The sequence below is a fragment of the Toxorhynchites rutilus genome, chromosome 2 (genome assembly GCF_029784135.1).
Source record: "Toxorhynchites rutilus septentrionalis strain SRP chromosome 2, ASM2978413v1, whole genome shotgun sequence".
NCBI classification, from domain to species: Eukaryota; Metazoa; Arthropoda; class Insecta; order Diptera; family Culicidae; genus Toxorhynchites; species Toxorhynchites rutilus.
The window spans coordinates 53442357-53467670 of record NC_073745.1 but is presented as its reverse complement, the minus strand read 5'-3'; the positions used below and the strand labels follow the sequence as shown (position 1 = coordinate 53467670).

The 25314-nt window shown below is 38.2% G+C and overlaps 1 protein-coding gene and 1 non-coding gene across 2 annotated transcripts in view; both read left to right on the top strand.

Annotated features, from left to right (window-relative positions):
• LOC129767683 (low-density lipoprotein receptor-related protein 6) overlaps window positions 1-25314 on the top strand; it is a 111857-nt gene that overhangs the window by 11560 nt on the left and 74983 nt on the right. Inside the window, exon 2 of the mRNA XM_055768814.1 lies at window positions 1506-2173. Within this exon, the coding sequence (XP_055624789.1) occupies window positions 1975-2173 (199 nt within the window). The 5' untranslated portion in view covers window positions 1506-1974. The remainder of the gene's footprint in view (window positions 1-1505; window positions 2174-25314) is intronic.
• Window positions 7594-7665, top strand: Trnap-ugg (transfer RNA proline (anticodon UGG)). Its single transcript has one exon. It is a non-coding gene; the product is annotated as a tRNA-Pro (tRNA).

Below are 25314 nucleotides of genomic sequence, written 5' to 3'. Positions count from 1 at the left end.
CATCTGTTAGACGCGTGTTTGATGCTTGTTGCAAGAATGATGCCTCTCGTTATATACTCAGTGCAATCCGTGCATTGATATAAAGAAACAAATTGCGACATATGACCAATCAGTGTATTGTTCTCGCAAAGGCAAGAAAGAATCGTTGCTTCTCGAAATGATTTCACAAAACCACGCAAGCTGTTAAGTCTTTTTCAAGGTCCCCGGAACTTTTTTCTAAAGAGTTATTAATGAAATTTCTACGTATTCGCAAATAATATCCGAAATGAAAAAAGATTTCGTAGTCCTACGTCCGGTCGTGTCTCGTATGCGGTCGTGTCTCGGATACAACCCTTCGATTTTTTTTGTAAGCTGTTCTGACAGTTTTCTATTCAGACAGTTTCATTTTCAATCAGGGAAACTTTGAAAGGAATTCCGGTATATTTTTTACGGATAGTTTTTATCGTGATAAAGTAAAAAACTCAAAATTTAGGTGGTTGTCAGGATATTAGGATACGAGCTAAAAAGTCTGGGAAATCCTGAAAAATCAGGAAGGTTGGCATCTCTGGGTCCAGGGGTTGCAGAGTGAGAATAAATGTATCCAAAATTTAAAACGCGTTTTTCTCGAAACCATGTTTTGCAAACTGGTGAGAGTTCAACCTCCGGAACGGTGCTTCCGATTGTGATGATTTTTTCCCCAGATTGTCGCCATTTCGTCAAAAATCAATATTTTGAAAAAATCCTACGTACGATGACAGCAAATATATCCAAGATTACGTTAAAAAAAAATGGTTGAAACTGGTCCACTATGAAAACTTCCATAAGTTTTTGGCAGCTATGGTTCAACAAACCGGTTGCACCTGTTTAGGAGACAGTTCGATTGACACCAATTCTTTTTTTGTTAAGTAATATATACCTAATAATACTGTGATATCAGATCAAACATAGTAATTTATTTTTTCGTTGAAAAACACCGCGAAAATCACTTACTTTTTATGGCGTTCATAGAGTACTACCCCTTAAGCCCTTAGGTATTTATCGCAACTGGTTTCATTGGATTTAATTTCATATAGTTGATACAAAATTGTAAGTTAATAAATAAATACTGCTGCCAAGAATGCGCTAGAGGCGCTTTTCTCCATGGAAATGGTAAAATTCATTGCGAAAAAGATTATGTCAGGTTATCAGTTGCATCGATCAATTGATGTGTGTAAACAATCCAAGTTATTTAGAAAATTCCCTGTACGAATTGAGAAAGAATTATCCCAGTGTTGTTGAGAAAGTTCCACACATGCTGATAGGTTCCTTTTCAACATGTTACCGTCCTTCAAGTTAGGGACGAACACAGAAAAATTTGAGAGAACAAAAAACTCGAATTTCAATGCAACCCGGCTCATAAACAAACCCTCCCACTGTGCGCGCCCGATCGGGCATTGATTGTTATTTCTGTTCGCTTATTTACCTCGTCCGTATTTGACTTATTAATGTTGGTATGTGTTTGTGTGTGTTTGTGTTTCTTTTTGCAGATGCTCATCGCTGCATCAACACTAGGTCCCAAAGTGCGTCGGTGTTCGTAAACCCCATAACAACCCGCAGCGAGAGAGCGAACAGACCGAACGGACCGAGAGAAGGATCTCCGGCTGTGTTTGTGAATGTTCTGAAGTTGCGAGATCTACAGATCAGGCAGCATCAGCATTCATCCCCGTGCTCAACATACGCATCGGATCTCCGACCATAACGACGGCGTGTGATGATCATCCGCATACATTTTGGTGCTTGCAAGAGAAGAGTGTTTTCAGTTTTGACAAGTGAGCATCGTCTGCACTGCCTTTGGGCAGATGAGAGCAGCTAAGTGATATCGGAAAAGTGAAAGAAGAAATAATTGAATACGAATCGGATAAGTGTTCTCAGAAGCGCTGACATCTCTGTGGCCGGAATTCATAGGTTCTCGGAATAGCGAGGAATCTACGTGCGTGTGATGTGTTATGTTGCTGTATGATCAGGTGGTGCAGTGTTGAGAATGACGAGATGGCCTACGGGTCGAAGATTTCGCGTTTGTCGCGAGCTATCATCCGCCAACGTCCGCGCGAAAGGATCGCGAAACATCCACCCATCGCAGCCGGAAGCCGGCACTGGATCCTGATACTTGCGCTGGTACTGTTGGGAGGATTGCCGTTGCAGCAAAATGTTTTATGTGAGTATTCGGCCGCCAGCTGCGAACTTTCTCAAGTGCTACTGAGTGTGATAAACCCTAAAATAGAGTACAATAAATTGCTGTGTTCGATGGAGGTGTGCTATCGTGGTTCTTATCGTGGGGACCGTTATTGGCGATGAGATAAGACCAATTTTGTTTGGTTGGTTAACGAGAATTTCTTTTTTTTTCGAAACACTCGGTCACACTCATTCTAATTGTAGAACGTTTCTCTTTTACCAAGTGAAAAGGATGAGAGATTTTACGACCCCATAAAATTCTACTCGAAACCAATGCATAGCAGTTTTGTATTGTTTTACATTCAAACTATACGTTGCAGCTATTCAAGAATCCCAAAGCAGCAAAGAAGTAGCTCTGCAACTTCAGAAAACACTATTCTCCGTCAGGTTGTGTATCCCAATCCGATTTTCAAATCACGTTTATCGCATAAAACAACCATCGGTCGGTGATATTGGTTCGCTCTGCAACCAGGCTCAAGCAGGGAAGTAAATTTCGAACAAAAAAAAACACAAAACTGTTGAAACCGAGTCAGTTTGAGCCAACGTTGCTTCCACTTGAGATCGATTTCTCTTAGGTTGACTCTGGAAACAGCAATTTCTCGTGGCGGGCCTCTCTCAAATGATTTCTGCCAATAAAGAATCAATATGCTTTGATTACTTTCAATGGATGAATACGCGGCACGACACGAATACGTAATGTGTCGACGTCGTGAGAATCTGAAGCTCTGGTGAAGATTTTTTTCTCTGTTATTTTGTTATGGAATACGCATAACGAATTAAAATTTTAAATAGCTGACTATGTTCTAAAAAAGTTTTGTTTCGGAAATAATTCTACAACTGACTTATTGATAGGATCATGAGCACACGAGAGTGAATCTATTTGTCTAACAGGCGGTTTAATTGGATAATTCGCTGGAGCTTGATGTTCATGCAGCAATAAGTTTTTCTTTCTTTATTAAAGAGATTTTCAGTTATGGAATTCTGAATAAATACATAGAACCCAAAATCTTCAATTAGTTATTTGTTATTTGCAATTGAGTTTTGTAGTTGTAGAATAAAAATTTGGAACTTAAAATCTTATCCTCAATATATCAAATCAGAAATAAGGGCACGGAATTATCATCCAGAAGAAACATTTAAGTGCTAGAAAACATAATAAGAATAATATAACTCGAAATTGTTTAGAATCGGAGACTTTTTTAACTTAAAATATCAAAATTGCTCATTTTACAAACTTGAAACTGTAATTTTAATTTCGCCTGACCGATTTCTTTTTACTACAAATGAAAAGTATTCGAATGAACTATGTGTGAAAATTTTTGAACTGTACTTTTACTTTTGGTCGAAAAACTTTTGGTTTTGAAAAATGTTTTTGAGGTGTTGAGAACCTCTGGTCTTCTAAATGATTTTTGGATTGTGGTATTGCGTAACTCGAGAACTAATCATGCAAATTGTACCAAAATTTCTATTCAAGCAAATGGAGCCAAATTTCGGATGTGAGGGTTCTTGGGTACGAGAAATGTTTCTATGATGGTATGACACCCCTCCTCCTCTGGAATGGAGAGGGGCCCCATAAAAATAATACACATATTTCAACCAAACATATTCCAACCAAACATGACAATTGAAAGTGGAAATGGATTTGAAATCAAACATGAAATCGAAAGTGGAAATGGATTTTAATGTGATAAAACGCACTCCTATATCGTCTTCTATCTATATAAAGGATCGCCGAATGTGTTGATAAGAGTAAAACTCGAGAAAGGAATTGTCTGATTTAGGGCTGTCTTTATTCTATCATATGTTGTGTATCAAACATTTATTCCATGTAACGGAGGAAAAGGTAATTGGCAAGTAGATGAAAAATCTTGAACGAGAATTGTGTCTGAAAATAATCTGATATTATAATGACGAGTTTTGGTAGAAGTACTAGGAATTTTATAGTAAAAGGTAATTTTAAAGAGTGTATTAAAATATCAATCAATGAACAGTTCTGCGATTGGACATATATATTGATAACAAAAAACAAATTTTGGCGGTATGAAGTTTTTCAGGTCAGCTAGTATATTATACAATTGCGTACCACTATTTAAGAGACATGACATTTTTTGTTATTTTTAGGCTCATTGAATGTAATAAATCGGGATGACAAAACATGAGCTAGAAATCAATTTTGGGTGTAAGATCTGAATCAGGAAAGTGTATGATATTTAAAATCTGTACTCTGGAGCTTGAAATCTAAAATCTGACTCTAATAAAAAAAAATAATAAAATAATGACTCTAATAAAAATAATAATAAAATAGACTTTAATAATAAAATAATCTATAGGTGGAATTTCGAAAACTTAGGAAATCGGGCATAGAATCGGAAACTCGCATCAGAGTCAGGGTTGCCATAATAAAATCTGTGTTGTTGGTTTGAAAAAATCTTTTCATCTTAGTTTTTATCCAGATAATCTGTATTGATATCTGTTTTAAATTCATATAACCAATTTTCAAGCATTATCTTAGCTTTGTTATCATTGATTAGCAAATTAATCATTGATGCTTTCTTGGGCTTTCAGTGTGACATTTATATCAATCTATCCGCTAAAATTTCAGATTTGACTTCTCAGACATCATTTTCCTGCTCTTGCTGATTTTGAAGGATGGAATCTTCTTTTAAATTTCATGCATTAATGAAAGCCCTTGAATCCTTACAATGTTTATCAATGCAACAGTTTTCAAAACCATCTTGATCTGCTTTTGGAATTACTTAATTAGATGCACATAAAACTTGCAGAAGATGGCCCTGAAAGTTGTTGTTTGTTTGCTTTCGTTCAGTTCTGTAGCTTCGTTTCTTCTAGGTTCCTCAGATACTGTTCTAAATTTTCAAAGTCTGTTCAGGAGACCTTGAAGTTTATGAATTGTTCTGGGTATATATTACTCAAGAGAGCTTTTCGAAAAAACGATCTCGGGTGTTTCAGTTTCGAACGTTTTATTGAACTTATTGATCAATGGCAATAAATGGAGTCGTTAAAATGTTTCAAGATTTGTTTCGCAGTTTGGCTTGAAAATTGAAGAAATTCAACTAGGTGACGTTCATGCACCGTACGATTCAAATTCTCCTGATGATTTTGATGGTTTCAATAAACCCTTGAATCAAAATGGAATGAAATTTCGCGACTTCACATTCACTAAGTATTAGCAAGAAACAGTGTTATTTATTTATTGTAACTTTAACAGTGTCGTAGTGTACGGGGGACGATCCGCCCCGGGTGTCAGAGGGGCGACACCAGGGCCCTGCTACCGCCTATCTCTTCCTATGTGCTCGGATGAAGCTATCAACGAGGTTCAAAAACTATAAAAGTGCCTACATCTCAACTGACGAAGCTGTCAAAAAGGTTCAAACCCAATCAAACCTACATCTTAGCTGTATGGATGCCCAAGATGTTAGTATCATGGTTTTGGTGGATTTTATGGAGCAATCCCTATTCATAGGGATTGTAGGCCACTCTTTGAACTTATGAGGAATACATGCTTTTTTTTGCTTGAAAATCAGCAGTGCGGGACATTTTTTGAACTGTTGAATCTGTTTACTCGTGTTGTTATGTTATGTTGTGAGACTAATTTATGCGAATTACGTTGGGTTGATCATAGCCAATGAAGTTCTATGCCATCCTGCCAAGAACTCGGATACTAGATCAAGTCCACGGTTCCTTCTGCCAGCAGTCTGCGATTTCAGAATTCTGTGTTCACTGTACTTCTGGAATGATGTACTACATGAAGTAGATCTAGAGCAGAAATATTTGCAAACTAAAGGAATATCTCTGGGTAAGGTTGTGATCAGACTTAATGTACTGGAAATTTTTCTTGCTGTAGAAAGTAGTTGTCTAGTCGAAGATCGCTGAAATTAACCTGAACGATTCCAATCATTGGACTGATATTGATGTGTTACAGTTCATCGTATTGTGGGATTTTTAGGGAACGCTTTCAAATCATACTGTGAGTTTGAAATAAAATTTGAGTTTGAATAACCACCCCTTTACGAAACCAACTTCAAACTTTAGATGCTCGACTAAATTGATAGCTTGATCCCTTTCTATGCTGCCTACGCTCAATTTGTGTTGGTGTGAATATGGTTGCCAGGTCCCTAATGCGAGTCCATCCATTTTCGAGTTGGAAATGGTATGAACAGTGTTGGCCGATTGAAGGTTTCACTGAATAGATCAATTTCGTTTTGTCCAAATATGACTTTGCAGTGATCATTTCCCCCAATGGGATTCGGTTGTTGTTACATGCTACGAATCATGACACAAACAAGAACGAGAGAACTCTACCTTGATTCGCACTTCATGATACACAAGCATGCGAACTAGAACATCATGATCGCTTTCAGTGCGGAATCAGAAATATGTTCAAGTTAAGCAAATAAAAAGAACATTTTGATAATAGTTAGGCTGGAACTCGTGCGAATCTATGTGTCACCAAAATACTTGAGAGCAAAGTTAGTGTGGAAGGGGTGACCGTACGCCACTGACCGTACATGGATGCGACACAGACTTTTGCATCTTTCCACCTTAGATTGAACATGATTAAGCAGGACTTCACGCTACATATGAATGTCATAAAGAGATGACACTCTTTCAGATTCAAATTCAAAAATTAGAATAGTGTGGTGGTGCAGAAATTGTACTGGGAAAAATGTTATTAACATCAAGCCATAAATAGTATTGGAACGTTAATTTAATAAAATCTTTAGATTCTGTATAAAACTCAAAAAAAAACTATAATCTGTAACTATAGATTCTTGGTTTTAAAAAGTCTTTAAAATCCGTAGAAATACAGATAATTCTGTAGATATGGTAACCCTGAACCGAATCTATTATTTGGAATCCAGAAAGTTTGAACACATAACAATAAGAAGTTCATTGGGAAAGCAGCTGGTTCGACGCGCAGATTAATTCTGCAAAATGGTGTTCCGAGATGATGTCGTATTTGTCGCATTTGTTGAAACCGCATAGTGATCGAAGTACGCAGAAATTCGAAGACATTTGAAGTGGTCCTGAGGACTTACCAAAATCTACACACAGAAACTGAGCATTTGCGTCGGAACTGATTTTGGAAAGTTAAGTTTAACAACAAGTATCATGTTTATTTTTGTCAATTGACTCATACCAAAACCACTCGTAACAAAACTCCCCACACAAGAGCGAGAGGCGAGCGTGGTGCAGTAAAACTGTTAAATTTATCTCGCTGGACAAAAACCGACCCCACCTTCGTCGCGGGCATGTTTTTGTTGTTATCTTTGTGTTTTCGATGTTGTTTTGGGCTCTACAAGTTCGATACAAGTTTCCGACGGCGCAGCTGGTTTATATCGAGCGCATGAATGATGAAAACGAACAATCGATCATATTGCAAGCGGCTCAATGGTCTAGGGGTATGATTCTCGCTTTGGGTGCGAGAGGTCCCGGGTTCAAATCCCGGTTGAGCCCGAAAATCTTCTTTTTTATCTTCGGTTTTGGAATCAAAAACAAAACCATGTTTTCAAACATGGATGTGAAAATACATATCTCGAAGAAAACCTGTGAGATGAAGGTCTGGCAACAAAGTTGTGGTGCACAAGTCACAGCCAAAGGTCAGTTAGGGTGATCGGGAAACAATCGATCGGTTCGAGGGGAATAACCAGAAATCCAGAAGTCTCATCCAGTCGTCAGCCAGTCCAATAGTGAAACTCCCAAGCAGAGCAATAACGAGAATATATTATTGAAATTGCGTTCTCTTCCCGAAACACACGGAGAACACAGACAGGAGGAAAACAAAAAGTTGAAAACTCATAACAAGGCACTGATCGTTTTATTTATGTTTTGTGTCCCTCTTCGTTCGTCGATCCGTTCGCATCTCAACAGGGTTCCTCCGCGATCCTCATGGATCCCTCTCTCTCCGTTTCATGCAGTTTGGGCTTTCTTCCCTTTTTTTCCCACTTGTATATTTTTTGCTGAGTGTGAAGAAGATCTGCTGCTACGCCACAACGAACCAGTCCTTCAGTCCCGCGGACGATTGATTGATACGCTCAGATAAATGGTTCGTCATTAGTCATTTTGAAGGTTGTCCTCGCTTGTCCACTCCGTGCCCTGTGCTGAACCAACTCCAGAGCAGTGAAGTTATAATAAGGCCCACGTTTGTAATGCCAGAGTTGCCAGACGAATCGCAATTTCGATCGTTGATTGGTAAACATAGCTTTAATCTGACAGCCCTGCTTATCGTCTGCGCATGTAACCCAATAGCATTCAACTACTCTGCGGAATGAAAACGTTCGTTCCGCAGTGCAGGTACATATAGGAGGAGTACAACTCCTGCTTCTTCCTGTTGGCTTTCGGACAGTCAAACAGCAGTTTCCGATTTCTTCACACTGCGTCTGTGTCTGCTGCTGCATGATGTTGATGATGGTGATGATGCTGCTGATGAAAGCATGGATGCCTTATTGACTTATTTTGGTCTACACGCATCGGTCCGAGATTGGCTGGCTGTGGTGCCCCGTGGCGTGTAGATTTTGTAGAAGATGTTTCTTGTTTTTATTTTGTCTATTTGAACGGTGTGTGTATGGGTATGCGTAGTTTGGGGGTTATTGTTGTTGTTCCGGCTGATGTAGGTAAGCTTGTTAGTTAGTGAGAAGCTGTTTGCTACTGGTTTTCAGAAATGCTGAACAATTATCATTTTTACGTTTAATGGGTGTATAATGTAACATTTAGCAACATTAACATTGGTTAAGAAAATTGTATTTCAGAGCCCGAAACACTGCCAAGGCTGCCTCTAATGTCAAAACAAGTAAACGGAAAAGTATTACATTTAATCAAAATACCTCGGCCAACGAAGAGAAGGTTTAGAGCTCTCCAACGTTAATATGTGAGAAAAATACTATGAAGGAGAATATTAAGGAATTATCTGCATCGAGTTACTGTGCGGAAGAACTTGTTAATACTAAAAGAGCCCCAATTCGCATTTATTACCAAAAAAATGGGTTTCTGTCTGTCTGTCTGATTCTTATGGACTCGGGAACTACTGCACCGATCGACATGGGAATTGGTAGGCAGGGGTTTTTTGGGGCCGAGGAAGGTTCTTATGATATTTGGAGACCCCTCCCCCCTCTCAAAGGAGGGGCTGCCATACAAATGAAACATAAATTTCTGCATTACTCGAGAACTAATCAAGCAGTCGAAACTGAATTCGGCATGTGGAGGTTTTAGAGTGCAATACATGTTTCTATGGTGGTTAGACATTCCTCTCCCCTCTCTAAAGAGGGGGAGACTTAATAATTCCAGAACTAATGAAGCGAATAGAATCAAACTTGGCATATAGAGGTTTTAAGAATCGATAAACGTCACCATGGTGGCTCGACACTCCTCCCTCCTCTCTAATTTCTGCTCGAGACCCAATTAAGCAAATCGAGCCAAATTTGGCATGTGAAGGTTTTAGGGGGCACAAAACGTGTATATGGTGAATTGACATTCCTCCCCCTCTCTAGAGGGGAGCTGCCATACAAATGAAACCCAATTTTCTGTATAACTCGAAGACACATCAAGCAAATGGAACCAAATTTGGCATATGGAGGTTTTAGGGTGCAATAAATGTTTCTATGGTGGTTACATACCCCTTTATTTGTCAATTCATCAATTCATCAACGGGCTGTAAGGGCCCCAATGATGTGCTTAAGGATAACCAAACACGACAATTGAAAATTTTCTGAAGGATAATGGAAAAATTAGGAAAATTCAAATTCGCATATGTTCTACAATTACATAGTGACAAACGTTGTTAGTCCATTTGATGTTTGCGCTAACGAAATTGATTTTTGTTCGAAAGTGGAAATGGATTTTAATGGGATAAAACGCATCCCTCTATATTCTTCTATGTATATAAAAAACGGATCACCGAATGTGTTGATAACAGCAAAACTCGAGAAAGTAATTGTCTGATTTAGAACTGTCTTTATTCTATCATATGTTCTGTATCAAACATTGTTTCTCCGTTAACATATTATTTGCAAGTGGTTGAAAAATCTTCGAGAATTGGGTCTGAAAATAATCTGATATTATGATGAAGAGTTTTGGTAGAAGTACTAGGAAATTGTTAGTAAAAGGTAATTTTGAAGGGTAGATTAGAAGATCAATCAATGAGCAGTCCTGCGATTGGACCCATGAACGTGCGCTTAGTAAGAAAATGTGAATGTGATAACGAAAAATAAATTTTGGGCGGGACGAAGTTTGCCGGGTCAGCTAGGGTGTTATAAAATTGCTCATGTTACGATCGCGTATGATCAAAATTTTACTTCGTCTGCAAATACACCTTGTACATATATTTATACACTGCGTTTCACAGCTATAGAACCACTCTTTTTTCTGAGTTTCCAGAGATATGTGAGAAGTCGGTTGAATTGAAGTATATAGTGTAGGATAAAACAACTATCTTCATTTAAAAGACTGGTCATTTGAACTTTATTGTCGTTTTCAGGCGCGAATCATTCAAAAAACAAAAATTCCAGTGTTTCATAACTATAGAACCAGATGGAAAAACTCTCACTCTTTTACAAAATTAACGTCGATATCCCATGAATTACAATAAGTTTCTGATTCGTTGGTCATCTTTAATTCTCAATCAGTTCAAATAATCCATTCGGGGTGGTTTTGACCAAGCTGCGCCATGTTCTAGTGTGTATCTCGTTCTACGCAGAGGATACTGCTCGTCTAAGCTCTTCAAATCACTCATACTGCTTGTAAGCTGTATCTACTATTCGTACGAATACTCCTCATAAGTTCTTGATAAGGTTTTGATTTGGTAAACAAGCTGACCAGTTCAGAATCTCAAGCCCCTATTTATTAAACTATACCATAACCTTCCGGATTATATGATTTTGATGTAAAAACAGCAGTAAATGATTCTGAAGTACTTCTTTGCACTTCTGACTGTTCCTTCGTGTTGATGGTAAGCTACCTAAACCAGGCCTTTTTGAGAAAATTCTCCCCAAACCATAAAAATCTCATCTCCAAAGCTGCGGGTCTGTGGTACCTAAGGCCATGGGTTTCACTACTTCAGGAGAACTTCTCTGATAAAAAGAAATCCAACTTGAATAGGATTTCTTCATACTGGAAGGACTTACGGAACGTGTCATGTAATTTTTCAACTCGTAACTTTGCAGGCGGCCTTTTGATGGTTTGAGGAAAATATTTTCAAAACGGCCTGGTTCAGATAGCTTTTCATCAACACCAATGTACGGTCAGAAGTGCCATGAAGTACTTCAGAATCATTTACTGCTGTTTTTGCATAAAAAAAACCGTGATAATTGGGTAATTTGGCATCATTTCATAACATCCGGAGAGTCAAGGTATGGTTTATTGAATAGGGGCTTCAGATTTTGGACTGGTCAGATTGTTTACCGGATCAAAACTCTATCAAGAACTTGTGAGGAGTGATCCTACGAATAGTAGATACAGCTTACAAGCAGTATGAGTGATATGAAGAGCTTAGACGAGCAGTATCCTCTGCGTAGAACGAGATACACACTAGAACATGGCGCAGCTTGGTCAAAACCACCCCGAATGGGTTATTTGTACTGATTGAGAACTAAAGATGACCTACGAATCAGAAACTTATTGTAATTCATGTGAAATTGACGTTAAATTTGTGAAGGAGTGAGAGTTTTCCCATCTGGTTCTATAATTATGAAACACTAGAATTTTTGTTTTTTGAATGTTTCGCGCCTGGACACAACAATAAAGTTCAAATGGCCAGTCTTTTAAATGAAGATAGTTGTTATATCCTACACTATATACTTCAATTCAACCGACTTCTTACATATCTCTGTAAACTCAAAAAAATGAGTGGTTCTATAGTTGTGAAACGCAGTGTATTTGCAATTGTTAATCGGAACATATCGTTCTTACATTTTACTTTAGTATTCAATTGTAATTTTTTTCAAATGTATTCTAAAGGCGCGTCCACATTTTGCCGAATGATGCCGATCGGCCGGTACCATATTCGGTTCGTTATGTAATGTGGACGCCACATCGGGTGCACGAAGCCAAAGCCCCATCAGATGTACGAAGCCGTCACGAACACACGAAGCACAATGTCGTCAACGATAATTTACTTCGTTTTGTCTTGGTTCGACTTTCTCGAACCGGACCCACTTGTTTCGGGTTGGGTTCGGTTTGTTTCGAGTCGGTTTTCGGCACGTCGGCAAGCCCGGGCGGTACGTCCACATTTAGGCGGCTTTACCGGGCGGCCAAGGCCGATTGGCGTAATGTGGACGCGTCTTAAGGCTCGTTTCAGTGAAGCGCCACACAGTCTGATAAGTGAATTGATCTATTTACTTACCAAAACCAAAACGAACGTTGTGCTTTTTACACGTGATTTTACCTATACTACACTCTGTCCAACTTCTACAAGACTAGGTGAAGATCTTGCTGCTTTGTGTCATTGTAAACAAACAATGCTTCAATTTATATTCTAGTGTGTAGGTATTGCTGACTACCATACACTGCAATATTTTCATATGTGTGTGTGTGCAAACGCTGAGCGTAAACGAATGTTTCTGTATTTTTCAAGTGTCAAGTTATATAAGACCAGTTACTCATCAAGTATTGCTCAATTATTTGGCGAATCCTCAAGGATACGGTAAGAAGGAGAGAGCTTATGTAAATAAAGCAAGATTTTAATTTGAATGTTACTCGGGTGACAATTCTTCAAGTTTTGGTTAAAAATCCTCACATAAAGAGGGCTTGAGAGGTTAAAACTCCTCATCTTACACCATCTTACATCGGAAGACGTCTGAGTTTTCCCAAAGCTCACATGAACCTACAGTGGGACATGGTTTGTTGTGACAAAGAATGTTCCCAACATAATACATTTTGCTATATACCATAACGAAAAGTTCTTCAATGTATAGGTTATCTTCACTGACGATTTTTTCAGGTTATTAGTTGAAATGGCAAGGTTGCCAATTATTGACATGTAAATCAGCCGATTGTTCTGAATTTTTCATTGATAATACTTATGAATTTTGAAGTAGTCTTACAGAAACTGGACAGCTGAAATTATCATATTTAAGTACAATGAACAACAATGTATGAATGTATCTTGTTGAAATTCTAACTGTTTGTGTTGCAACGAAATAGAATGAAGGTGGTTTTATAGAAGTTGGACAGAGTGTACTACAATGGCTTCGTTTCACCTTCACCTTAAGGTCTGGTTTTTAGATTACGTCGAGCTAATTTAGCTTGATTGGTTGTTCATCTATTGTATCGAAATGCGGTTGTGAGGCACTCCTTCGCTCTATATCTCGAACTATCAAATGCCAATATAAAAAGCCAAATGCAGCCTCAAATCATAACCCCATCGTGGTAATGTGGTTTTGAATTGAGATGATGATTTTGGTAAGCAAGATCATGCATTTCAATCAATTCTTGATTTTGGTCGGTGTTCTGCCAAAAAGAACCAAGCGTCAATTTTTTCAAAATTGGGTTACACCACTGTATGCAGAAAATGATAATCTATCGTTTCCAATTCCAATATCCTGGTAATGGCTGTCATAAGGTGTGTTGAAAGATAATGTATACTACACATATTTTACCACGCCAATCCATCATGAAAAATCTGGCACATTAATCTGAATTTGAATTTGTTATATTACTCGGAGTCTGAAATTGAACTCAATTTAACTCAGAGAACTGGACATGAGATTCCAATTTTATTTGAATTTCAAATTTCAAAAAAATACCTAAACATCTTTCACAATAATCAAAATAAAGGATTTCATAATAAGAGCAATAAGACTTAAAATTGAAATAGAATATCTAAATGTCGTCCAAAAATGATACGTAAAAGCTTCATTGAGAGGAAAACTCAATGCCATTCACGATTTGAACGAACTATTGGTAGACCACCGCAACTTACTTTGGATTAGTATATACGCATGCTTCAATTTTCGATGACGCTGAAGTGATGCGTTTTCACTGGAATGGCAACTGCTTGTTGATTTATTGGCATAAATCTTAGACTTAATATAGCCCCAAATAAAATACCCCAATGGTTTTAATTCACACACCATTGACCAGAAGCTGAGGCATATTACATACTGAGTCATCGAACTAATAGGAAACAATCTAACGTGGATATGCACCATCTTGTTGAATGAGAATGTCAACCATCGATTTCATCAATTTTCAGAAGGAAAAAAATGTAGGGGGTGATGTCCAGGACATGGTCGCATTGTTCACGTAGGTCACACATCGCAAGCATCAGCTTTCGCTGCGGTATATTATGTTGAGAAAAAAGAATTTTTTTTTTGCGTGAAATTCGAAACGCTTTGGATTGTCCGATTTGAGTCAGATTTGCACCATTTTGTTGTGAAATTTGTTGCCATTTTAAAAGTGCCTTCATAGTACCTCTCTCATAGAAGTCTCGGTTCTTATTGGCTAAAAACTCTAGCGATAGATTTGAACAATCATATCTTGATCCCAATGTTTTATCACTCGGGATGTTTTGCAATGCGAAGTAGACTAAGTGAGACTAGTAAAATCACAAGTAGAACTGCGTCTACCAACCGAATTTATTTGAAGAACTTGTGTTGATAAGAAGATCTATTCTTATAATGAAAAGTACAAACAATCTGTGAAATACCGATTCTACTAAATTTTCTATTCTCGTAGAATTTTTATGCTTTTGGCAAACCCAAAAATTCTAGATGGCTCTCCCAAGTATCTCAAACACGTTCACTTATTTTTGCGACAGTTTTGTAAGAAAAATTCAGTTCACACACAATTTTTTTTAAATCTATAATGTTATTCTGCGTCAGTCTCGAAGTTTCCTAATGAATGAGAATCTTCAGAAGGAATTAAGGTTTCTAGGAAACAGACGTTTCGTTTTGTCACAAAAGCTTGATTCGTTGTGATATCGAACCACCGAAAATTGCACAACGAGAATGGTTTGCTAGTCCCAAGCGTCATTCTGTGGGTTCTTTGTGCAATTTGGTTGGTTCAGGTCAATCACGGAGAGCAACTACGAATTGTACAGTCTACCCAAGCTCAAGCTCAAAAGCTTGATTCGTTGTGATATGTTTGTGTTATAAAAACATGAGTATTTGAATATGTGCAAAAATGCTTCCTTGCAGCGGCTGGTATGGAAATCCTCGATTGTGTAACATTTTCCCGAAAACTCACTCACCTGGAAGACAGATACCCGAAAGACATCTCCCTGAATTCCACTCACCCGAATGTAACAAATACCCGAATTCGACGGCTACCCGAACGTAACATCTACCCGAACTGACACTTACCCGAATGCGACATTTATCCGAATGCAGCAATTATCCGAATGCGACACTTACCCGAAAGAAGAAAATATTCGAATGATACGCAAATATCATTATTAGGAAGTATTTGTATATATATTTCTGATCAGTGTTATATGAAGCTCATATTTGTCTCGTACGTTCATTTCCATTCAAAAAGTATTTTTCTTGTGTAGTGCAATTTGAGAAAAAGTGGTAAAATCCTTTTCAAAATACTGAAAAGTGGAAGAATGTTGCAGTTTCAATTTGATAACGTATTATAAGTTTATCCATTAATACGGATGACGCAGCCCGTTTACTCAAAAGAAAGCTTACAATTTTAGTACATACGTATTATGACACTGAAGTGCAATTTCGATTATGAATTTATTTTTTCACAATAAAATTTATTCTGAGATCAAAATACATGACATGCATAATTATCCGGGCAAACGTGATGCACCAGGTAAACGTATGTCTTCTAAACTGACTAAAGGATCGTCTCCTATGTTTCAAACAAACCGGACAATCGGCGAATTTACAGGTTCACTTGCGAGATGCCGCCGCTTCCGACGGCAGGTCGGTGGGTCGGTCAATGGGGACTTCGCCCCCATTACATCTGATCTCATAAATTCATGATAACAACTGCGCTGCGGTGGTAAATACGTAAGTACCATTTTTTCATATCGATTCCTTTCATATTTTCATTTTAATTTTATATGTTAAAGTTACCTACTTAATTTTCGGAATATTCCATAACCCATGCTCATTTCTGAATGATCACTTGGCCTAAAAGAGCAATACGGAAAGGAAAGCAGACGGCATGTCAATTGTGCCTACACTAACTTCTAAAAATGACTCAGCGAAGTCTTCAACATCTTTTTCGAATTTCATCATTACAATTTCTCAATTTAATTCATAACTTCGTAACAGAAGATTCAACAAAACTCATAACCTTACATTCCATTCGGGCAAATGTAGCATTCGGGTAAATGTCGCACTCGGGTATTTGTTGCATTCGAGTAAATGTTTATTCGGGTGTGTGTCGCATTCGGATAAATGCCCATTCGGGTATATGTTACATTCGGGTATTTGTTACGTTCGGGTTAACGTCAATCGGGTTATATGTTACATTCTGGTAAATATGCTTCGGGTAAACGTGTTTCGGGTGAATGGTATTCGGGTGAATGGGACACAACCAAATCCTCCAACAATTGTAATTCTGTTCGCAGACTGCTGGGCGGCTCCTATTCCAACCACGCCTTCTTAAATTCATCCCAAACAAGTGATTATATTCTGCATCAATTCTTCCCAAAAACGACGCAAGGGGGTCGATTCCATCCCTTGACACAGTTGATGTAAACCAATTGCGAACAAATTCAGAGGAGGGTGAAGCTTCAACGCACCACAACACAAACATCATAACCCCATGGTGAGAAGACAGATTCAACGCAATGAAACTGCCACTGCGGAAAGCCCAAAATCAAAGAGGAAATTTGCTGGTGTTTCTGGTGAAACCGTTGTCTGATTATTCCATATTTTTCTGTGGTTCGATAAGTAAACAAATGCCAGCACCGGTAGCCAAAAGCGCGGTTCCATTTGATTGATCAAAAGCCGCGGCTCCCGGGTAATGAATCGGGGAAATTACGGTGCGTTTGATTTCTTGGTGCTTCTGTGGGAACAACTCTCTGCTGCTGCCCCCACATATGGACTTTTCGGAACGGTCATTTTTCAGCTCACCGAGCTTATACGCGAACGGCCGAAATGTGTCGATTTCTAAACAATCGCCGCTCGTTGGACTCCAGCTGTTACCCGCTTTTCCGCTTTTGAGTATGCCCCGTGTGGTAATGTAATGGCCATACGTCAGTCCGAGGGAGAATTTAGGTTTATCTGCGCATGTCCCAATTTACTCCATCATCATCGGTTGGAAGTGCGGGAACTGGAAAGCACATGTGATGGATGGCGGAACGAAGATCACTTTGTCTCAACCGGTCACTCTAGAGGACATGCGTAATAAACGAATATACTCGAGATGTGCAAAATGGTGCTGGGTTTTTAGCATAAACACACAAATATGTCGAACTGTGCTGTGTGCTTTTGCCAAATATTGGCATCCTGTGACCATTTCCCATGATCGCGTCAAAAATCTCGCGGAAACATTCATCGCGGTTTGCTCTTCGACGCCTCGGGCTACGAAATCCACTTTTAGTAGTTGGTAGAAATCGAAAGAAGTAAAAAAAAAATCACTTCCAAATGGATTATCGTCGTCCCCGAAGCGATTTATAATGCAAACAGATAAATATTGAGCCGTGGAAACAAATAAAAAGCAACTCAGGCGCGCGATTTGAGCGAATTGAGCGAATAAACGTGTTTGCGACGACGACAACAACAGCTCACAGTCGTGAGGAAATTTGGAGCCAAAAATCTGACGCGACCGAAAGCTTTTTGCCGCTGGAGTTCTGCATGACCCCCCCGAAGGGGATACGGAATGTCTCAATAAAAATCGCTCGATCATTGAATCGATTGCTTTGAATTGACGCCGGAGAGAATAAAAACGAAAGCTGGGATCGGTGAGGGCTGAAATGATCGCAGAAAAATGATACATAAATGACTGAAAATACCGACCCTAGTGCCGGAGGAATAAATCATCACGCCAATTTGCCACGCGCCGAAAGGCTCGACAAAAAATCTCTGCCAAATTACCAGGAAAAAAAAGGTGACACTCATTTCCTTCCAGCGCGCGGAACAAGGACAGAAATGGAAAACTGGCGGCGGAAAATAATCTCCAGCTAATGATAATAAAAACAACATTTACACAACCATTCGTGTCGACCGCCACGGCACACACACCATGTTTGGCCGGCGGTGATTCCGCGTCAAAAATAATTCCCACTAATTATTTAAACAGTTCCAACACTGGATTGGCTTGTTGACATTCCACACATTACGACCGAGAGAAATGCTGTTAATTGAATATTAAGAGAAAAGAAATGGAGAAAGTAATGACAACTGGAAATATTGAATGATCATATAAGTCGAATTTAGGTCAGAGTATTTGAAGGATTACCATCTCTAGCTCTAATCTGTTCAAAGTATTTTCCATCGATAACTGTACATTTTTGCCATCTATCTGACAATTTGAGGATGTCACATCAAATGAACTGTTTCAAACTGTTTTATCCATCAAGTCACATTTTCATAAAATCTGAAGCGCTGTTCAGAAGGCGCGTGTCGCATTGATGTACCTATAGAGTAGTGCGGGGCAAAGGTGCGCATTGGCCATTTTGAAGCAAACGAGCATAAAATTTCGACAACAGTATAGTCGTTTGATACATTATTACACCAGCAGCTCACACATATAAAAAAAGATACATTTCATGAAAGTGGCAAAAAGCTATGAGATAAAAAGAGTTTTGCGATTTTTTGTTCTATTTTTTCAGTTTTGGAGATGACGATTTACTTACCTAAAATAACTGGAAAGTTCGAAACTGCACTGTCAAGGAAACCTTCATTCTATAGTAGATGATAGTGCGTATTCGTTTTTGTGAAAGAGTTCAAGAGATTTTTTAAAAAATTCGATTAGTTCAATTGCTTGCGGGGCAAAGGTGCGGGGCAAAAGTTCGCACCAGAGTTTTGCTCTGAAAAAAAATTCTAAAATGTTTTCAACCACATTTTTAACGGGACCACACAAGAAGGAATCTGATTTGAAGAAATGCACTCCAGAAATGCTCAAATGGCCCAACGGAGGCTTTGGGAGGGATTCTTGAAGCGGCAGATTGCGGCAGACCTCGATATTTCTGAATCAGCTCTGAGGAAGAGGCTCATATCAGAAAGTGATTTAAGATTCGAATCTTCTTTTATTGACATTTCTACTTCTGCTGAAATGTGTCAGCGAACACCTAGGGCGGTTCAGATAGGTATTTACGAGTGAGCAGTCTGAGGATCTGGCGGACCACTGCAGGGCACTGGACAAAGCTTTCTATGGTATGACTCCCGAAGATTTACGGCCTGTGGTGTTTGATTCTGTGGAAGCCAACAACCTCCAGCACGAATTCAACCAAGTTGCAAAACAGGCAGGAACAGATTTTGATTCTAGTTTCATGAGGAACCATCGTCTGTCTCTTCAAACCCCACAACAGTACAACGAAGCATAAGCGCTCCAAGGCAAAGCGTCGGAATCCTCAGAACAGAAATCCAAGATGAGGAAAAAAAATAACCAATTGCTTAGAAATAATTCAAAATCAATTTCAAATGAAAAATGTTTTTATTTTCACCATGTACCATGCATGCACCATTTTTAATTACGGTTATGTTTCGTTTATGTTTATGTTTTAACAATAAACTTCAAATAAATATTGTTTTTTTCGACAATGAGTTTCAAATAAATCAAGTGAAGGTAATTATGTATTTATAAACTTGATCTATATAAATAAAAATAATCTGGTATCCCTTCCTCACTATTTAACTCAAGAGCGGAGGAACGGATTCAAACAGTCAGTATCAGGACTGATGCGTCTTAGTCTGCATCAGGTTTATATGTCAAAAAAGAAATTATATACCGCGAGTAATTTCTGTGGGAACTTGAGTGTTCGAAAGATTTATGTTAATATATCAATTGTGGGTGGGACGAAGTTCGCCGGGTCAGCTAGTTTGTTAATAAAAACGAACTCTGTTTCAAATGTCGGACATTTTCGAATATCTTATATTGTCAGTCTCCTCCCTCCCAAAAATTTCCACGTGGTATGTTCGATCATAACATCAACTCTTCTCACCCATAAAAAAACCATGGAACACCCCCCTCCTGCCTACTCGACGGTGACTAAACTCTCTAGCAGTTTCTTAGAATATCAACAAACATTCACGAGTAACGAATATGACTTTATTTCAGCGTGGATGAATTTTTTCAGCTTGAAACACACTGCCCTCATTATATTGATGACAATAACAAACGAGTTCATTTTGCTCATTGCGCTGATGCGTGAACAAATTTGCTATAATGAATGAATGCGGCATTGAATGGGGTTGTTATATGAAAAATTGAAATAGTTTGAATATCAAAAACAAAAAATTGATATTCATCACATTCGAAACGATATTCGTTCTGGCATTGATTTTGAGTCAAAATTCAAAAATAAAAATATCAGTAAGTCTGGATCATTTAGAGAACAAAAACGCCAGAGTTCGATGAAACGAACTTTGCAAGAAATCGCGTAGGAAACCAACCGCACACAGCTGCCTCAGGTTAAAAGTAAACAACAGCTGATATTCATTTGGCTAAAATGAAATTCAATTCTGGCATCTTGAATAATCAAGATGAAAATGACACTGGGTGGAAAAATGAGCTTCAGAACATATTGAAAAACAAAAACTCATTTGCTCATATTCACTGGTTGTCTGGATCTGTCATTTTAATTTTCGTTTCACTATGGGGCAAAGGTGCGCATTTTTCTTTTTGTATTAAAATAGGTACTTGTCCAATTACAAACACAACTCGAGCAATGCTTGTACTACGTTTCGAAGGTAATACATATAGTTCCAATTTGGTAAGCAAACGGAATTTTATTTGCTTTTATTTCAAGAGTTACTGGACAACAACAGTTAGGTGCGCCATACAAATGAAACACAAATTTCTGCATTACTCGAGAATTAATCAAGCAAATGAAACCAAATTTGGCATGTGGAGGTTTTAGGATGCAATAAATGTTTCTATGGTGGTAAGACTCTCAACCCCCCTCTCTAAGGGGGGACTGCCATACAAATGAAACACAAATTTCTGCATTACTCGAGAATTAATCATGCAAGTGAAACCAAATTGGGTATATTGAGGTATTCGAGTGCAATAAATGTTTTTATGGTGGTTAGATACCCCTCCCCCCTCTCTTAGGGGGAGCTGCCATACAAATGAAACACAAATTTCTGCATTACTCGAGAATTATTCAAGCAAATGAATCCAAGTTGGCATATTGAGGTATTAGGGTGCAATAAATGTTTCTATGGTGGTAAGACTCTCAACCCCCCTCTCTAAGGGGGGGCTGCCATACAAATGAAACACAAATTTCTGCATTACTCGAGAATTATTCAAGCAAATGAAACTAAATTGGGCATACTGACGTATTAGAGTGCAATAAATGTTTTTATGGTGGTTAGATGCCCCTCCCCCCTTTCTTAGGGGGGGGGGGGCTGACATACAAACGAAACAAAAACTTCTGCATAACTCGAGAACTAATCAAGCACAATTTGGGATGTGGGGGTTTTTGGGTATGAGAAATGTTTCTATGATGGTATGACACCCTTCCAAACATGACAATTGAAAATTTTAGGAAAACTGAAGGAAAAAGGGAAATTTCGGAAAATTAAATTCCCATATGTACTACACGTACTTTGTTCGAAACTGGAAATGGATTTTAATGTGATGAAACGCACTCCTATATCTTCTTCTATCTATACCAAAAAAAGGATCGCCGGATGTCAAAAAACTAATTTTGGGCGGGACGAAGTTTGCCGGGTCAGCTAGTCCTGTATAAAACATAAGGGTAAATCGCTTACCTGTTTCTGTGTAAAGTAAAAGTTGGCCATCACAGAGTTCTAGCAAATTGTCAAAGCGCATGAACCGTTGAACACCAACAAATAATGACTACAGAGTGCAATGACGACACCTTGCGTGACCATAGAGGGATATAGAGTATGACAAGTATTATGGTTTCTTGATACCCAAACTGTTCGATGTTTTATTTTTGAAACTTTTACTTACTGTTTAATATGTACAAAACATTCTATGTAGGTTTTATATATATCATAAAATATCTACGTAAATATCATTTCTGAAACCATGAGTGGAACAATGTTATTATCATTTAATCTGTAGAGTTTTAGTGGTTGCGGTAACAATCAACGCATACTGTTGCCTTTTCATGCAAAAATGTGTGTACGTTAGGTTGAAGTATTCTAAAGACTTCTAGTGGGGGTGAACATTGAAAATAATGTCCGAATAATTTGAAAAAAAAATCCGTGAAGGCGGGGCTAGGTTGTAGAGCGTTAAACGTGCTCGGAAAATGTGGATTTTAGTGAATAAGCCAAGTTTCAATCAATTCGAATGAGTTCCAACTTGCAATTAGAGTTCGTATTTCAAATTTCAACGTTTTACAAATTTTAATGATTTTTTTTTCCTGAAATAGATTATCTGTCAATGTTTACGAAATGAAAAACATCATGTTCTCACCTGTGTGTGACCATATGTGGTATTTCATCAAACCTCTATCCGCGAGGCTTTTCTACTTTTATGACGAATTATTAAAGTGTTATTTTCTTCTTCGTCTATTTTTCTGATATGAGAGTTATTCATTTTGCCTTTTGATTAGCGTTTCGGGTTTCTGTTCGATTGTATCCGTCTCGGAAATGTTATCATTATTTGACACCTAGTGGCCATCAATCAATAACTCTGGCTCCATCTTGGAAATGTTGTTGACGGTTATGAACTCTTGGTGCCATTTGTCGCACGTAGGATAACTGGAGAGTGAAACTGCTCAATTTCTGCAATTTCTCTTGATGGTGAATGCATTGGTCACTGTTGAATATGAATATGGATTGAAAATACGGCTTGTAATGGAATATTTTCTCAATAAACTTGCATGTTGTAGCTCACAAACGCCATCCCACTCTTCCAGTGCAGTTTTATACATCCGAACGAAAAGCTTTTTTAATAACTTTGCCGATAGCTACTTTCTTCATTTGATTGAACAATTTATCCTTGCCACTTGCATCGAACCAATCCCAGATTTTTCTGGTTCCATTCACATTCGCCGCATCGAATCATAACAATACATTGCTACCATTCTCGGTATGGTTTTCAGAATAACACTTTTCTTTGAAGACCATTTGTAACAGTAGTTCATTAATTTACAAACTAAAAACAACTAAAGCTTAGACCCCGTATTAGATTGTGTAGCATCTCCAATCTGTAAATTCCATGGGTGACGTAGTCGGCGACAGTCTGTTTGTAAACAATACCCACAGCAATTCCAGTATGCCTCAAACTACATATCGCATGATTTTAATCCATCGATTCAGACGAGTTTCTCGCTTTATTTTCGTCGAGTCAGACGAGTTTCTCGTCTTTTTTTTTGTCGAGCTCGTCATCTGGAATACCAAAACAAACGAGACGAGCGCTCGTCTCCTCAACTCGTTTTCTGGCCCATTATTCGATGGACAGATGGACAGATTCCTTTTGTCACTGGTGAGCAATATTTCAAATGTGATTTTTCGGTTTCCCTGCTGTATTTCATTCAGCTCATGTTCTGAACCCATTTTCCGATCTTCAGGACCTTTCCCATGGTCTTCAAACGTATGGAGAGGGCTATGTCACATTCACATTCATATTCAATTGCGCCGTGATTTTTTGTTGCATTTAAGTGTAACATTGCAGCATTGCCTCTTACGTGTACATGATTGAGATTATGGTTGAAGTACAGGGTCTTTCAGATTAAACGCTCACGCAACAAATTTTAATAACTTCAACAGTGAACCGATTTTTATTTTAAAAAAAACAAAATAAAGCTTATTTTCGATAGCGCGGTTTTAAACAGTGAACAAAATTCTCCATTCTAACATTACGATTTCGATGCTGTTGAAAGTCCGAGTTATTTCTTCTTTAATTGCCTCCAAATTTTGTGGCTTATTAACACAGTAACGGTCCTTCAGGTACCCCCAGAGGAAGTAATCGAGCGTAAAAAATTCTTACCATAAGAGGACAAAGTTTCATTAAGGCTTCGGTTGCTCGAGTAATACGATTTCACTCAAAATACAAGTTCTTGTAAATTGTACATCTTGACACTGGAAACCATCCGATTGGATTGAACGAATAGCCGAATATTATCGTCCCGAAGTGGGGAATGCACTGCTACCATCGACGGTGTGAAAAAAAAATAGTAAGGAGCTATTCGATTTTTTTGCGTGAGCGTTTAATCTGAAAGACCCTGTACATATATGCAACTAGAATCCAATTTTACGCAAGAGTGGTATTTTTTCAAAGAAAACCAACTCTTTTGCTCACTCATATTGATCATCTGAATCGGTCCAGTAGTTAAAAAGTTATGAATTTCTGAAAAAATGTTTTTTTTAAAAAAAGAGAAAAAATATTATTCGTACCATCGGATAACTTTGAAAAATCATAAGAACAAAAAACAACGCCTTCCCAAAATTTCGATATGTTATGTAAAAATCCTCAGCTTCCAAGAAAAAATATAGAAAAATATAGCGCCCTTGGTCCCGAGACCATGAAAACAATAAAAAAACAAATACAATCAATAATGACAAAATCAAAACCTAAAATTTTTGCAAGTGAAGTATTTCCAAGAAAGCCTAGCTAATTAGGTTTAATTTGATATGTCGAATCGGCTCAGTAGTTTAAAAGATATAAATTTTTGAATAATAGTCATTTCTGGAAAAAAGGGAAAAAATCAATTTTTCGAACCACCCCAAAATGGAATGGGCCATTTGCTTGATTAGTTTTCGAGTTATGCAGAAATTTGTTTTTCCACCACCTCAACCACCTTAGAAATGTTTCTTCTCCATAAAACCTCCACATGCCAAATTTAGTTCCGTTTGCTTGATTAGTTCTAGAATTATGCGGAAATGTATGCTTTATTTGTATGGCTCCTCTCCCCCTTCAGAGAGACGGGAGGAGTGTCTATTCGCCATAAAAACGTTTTGTGTCCCCTTAAACCTTCGCATGCCAAATTTGGTTTCGTTTAGCTTGATTAATTCTCGAGTAATGCAGAAATTTGGGTTTCATTTGTATGACAGCCCCCCCACCTATACA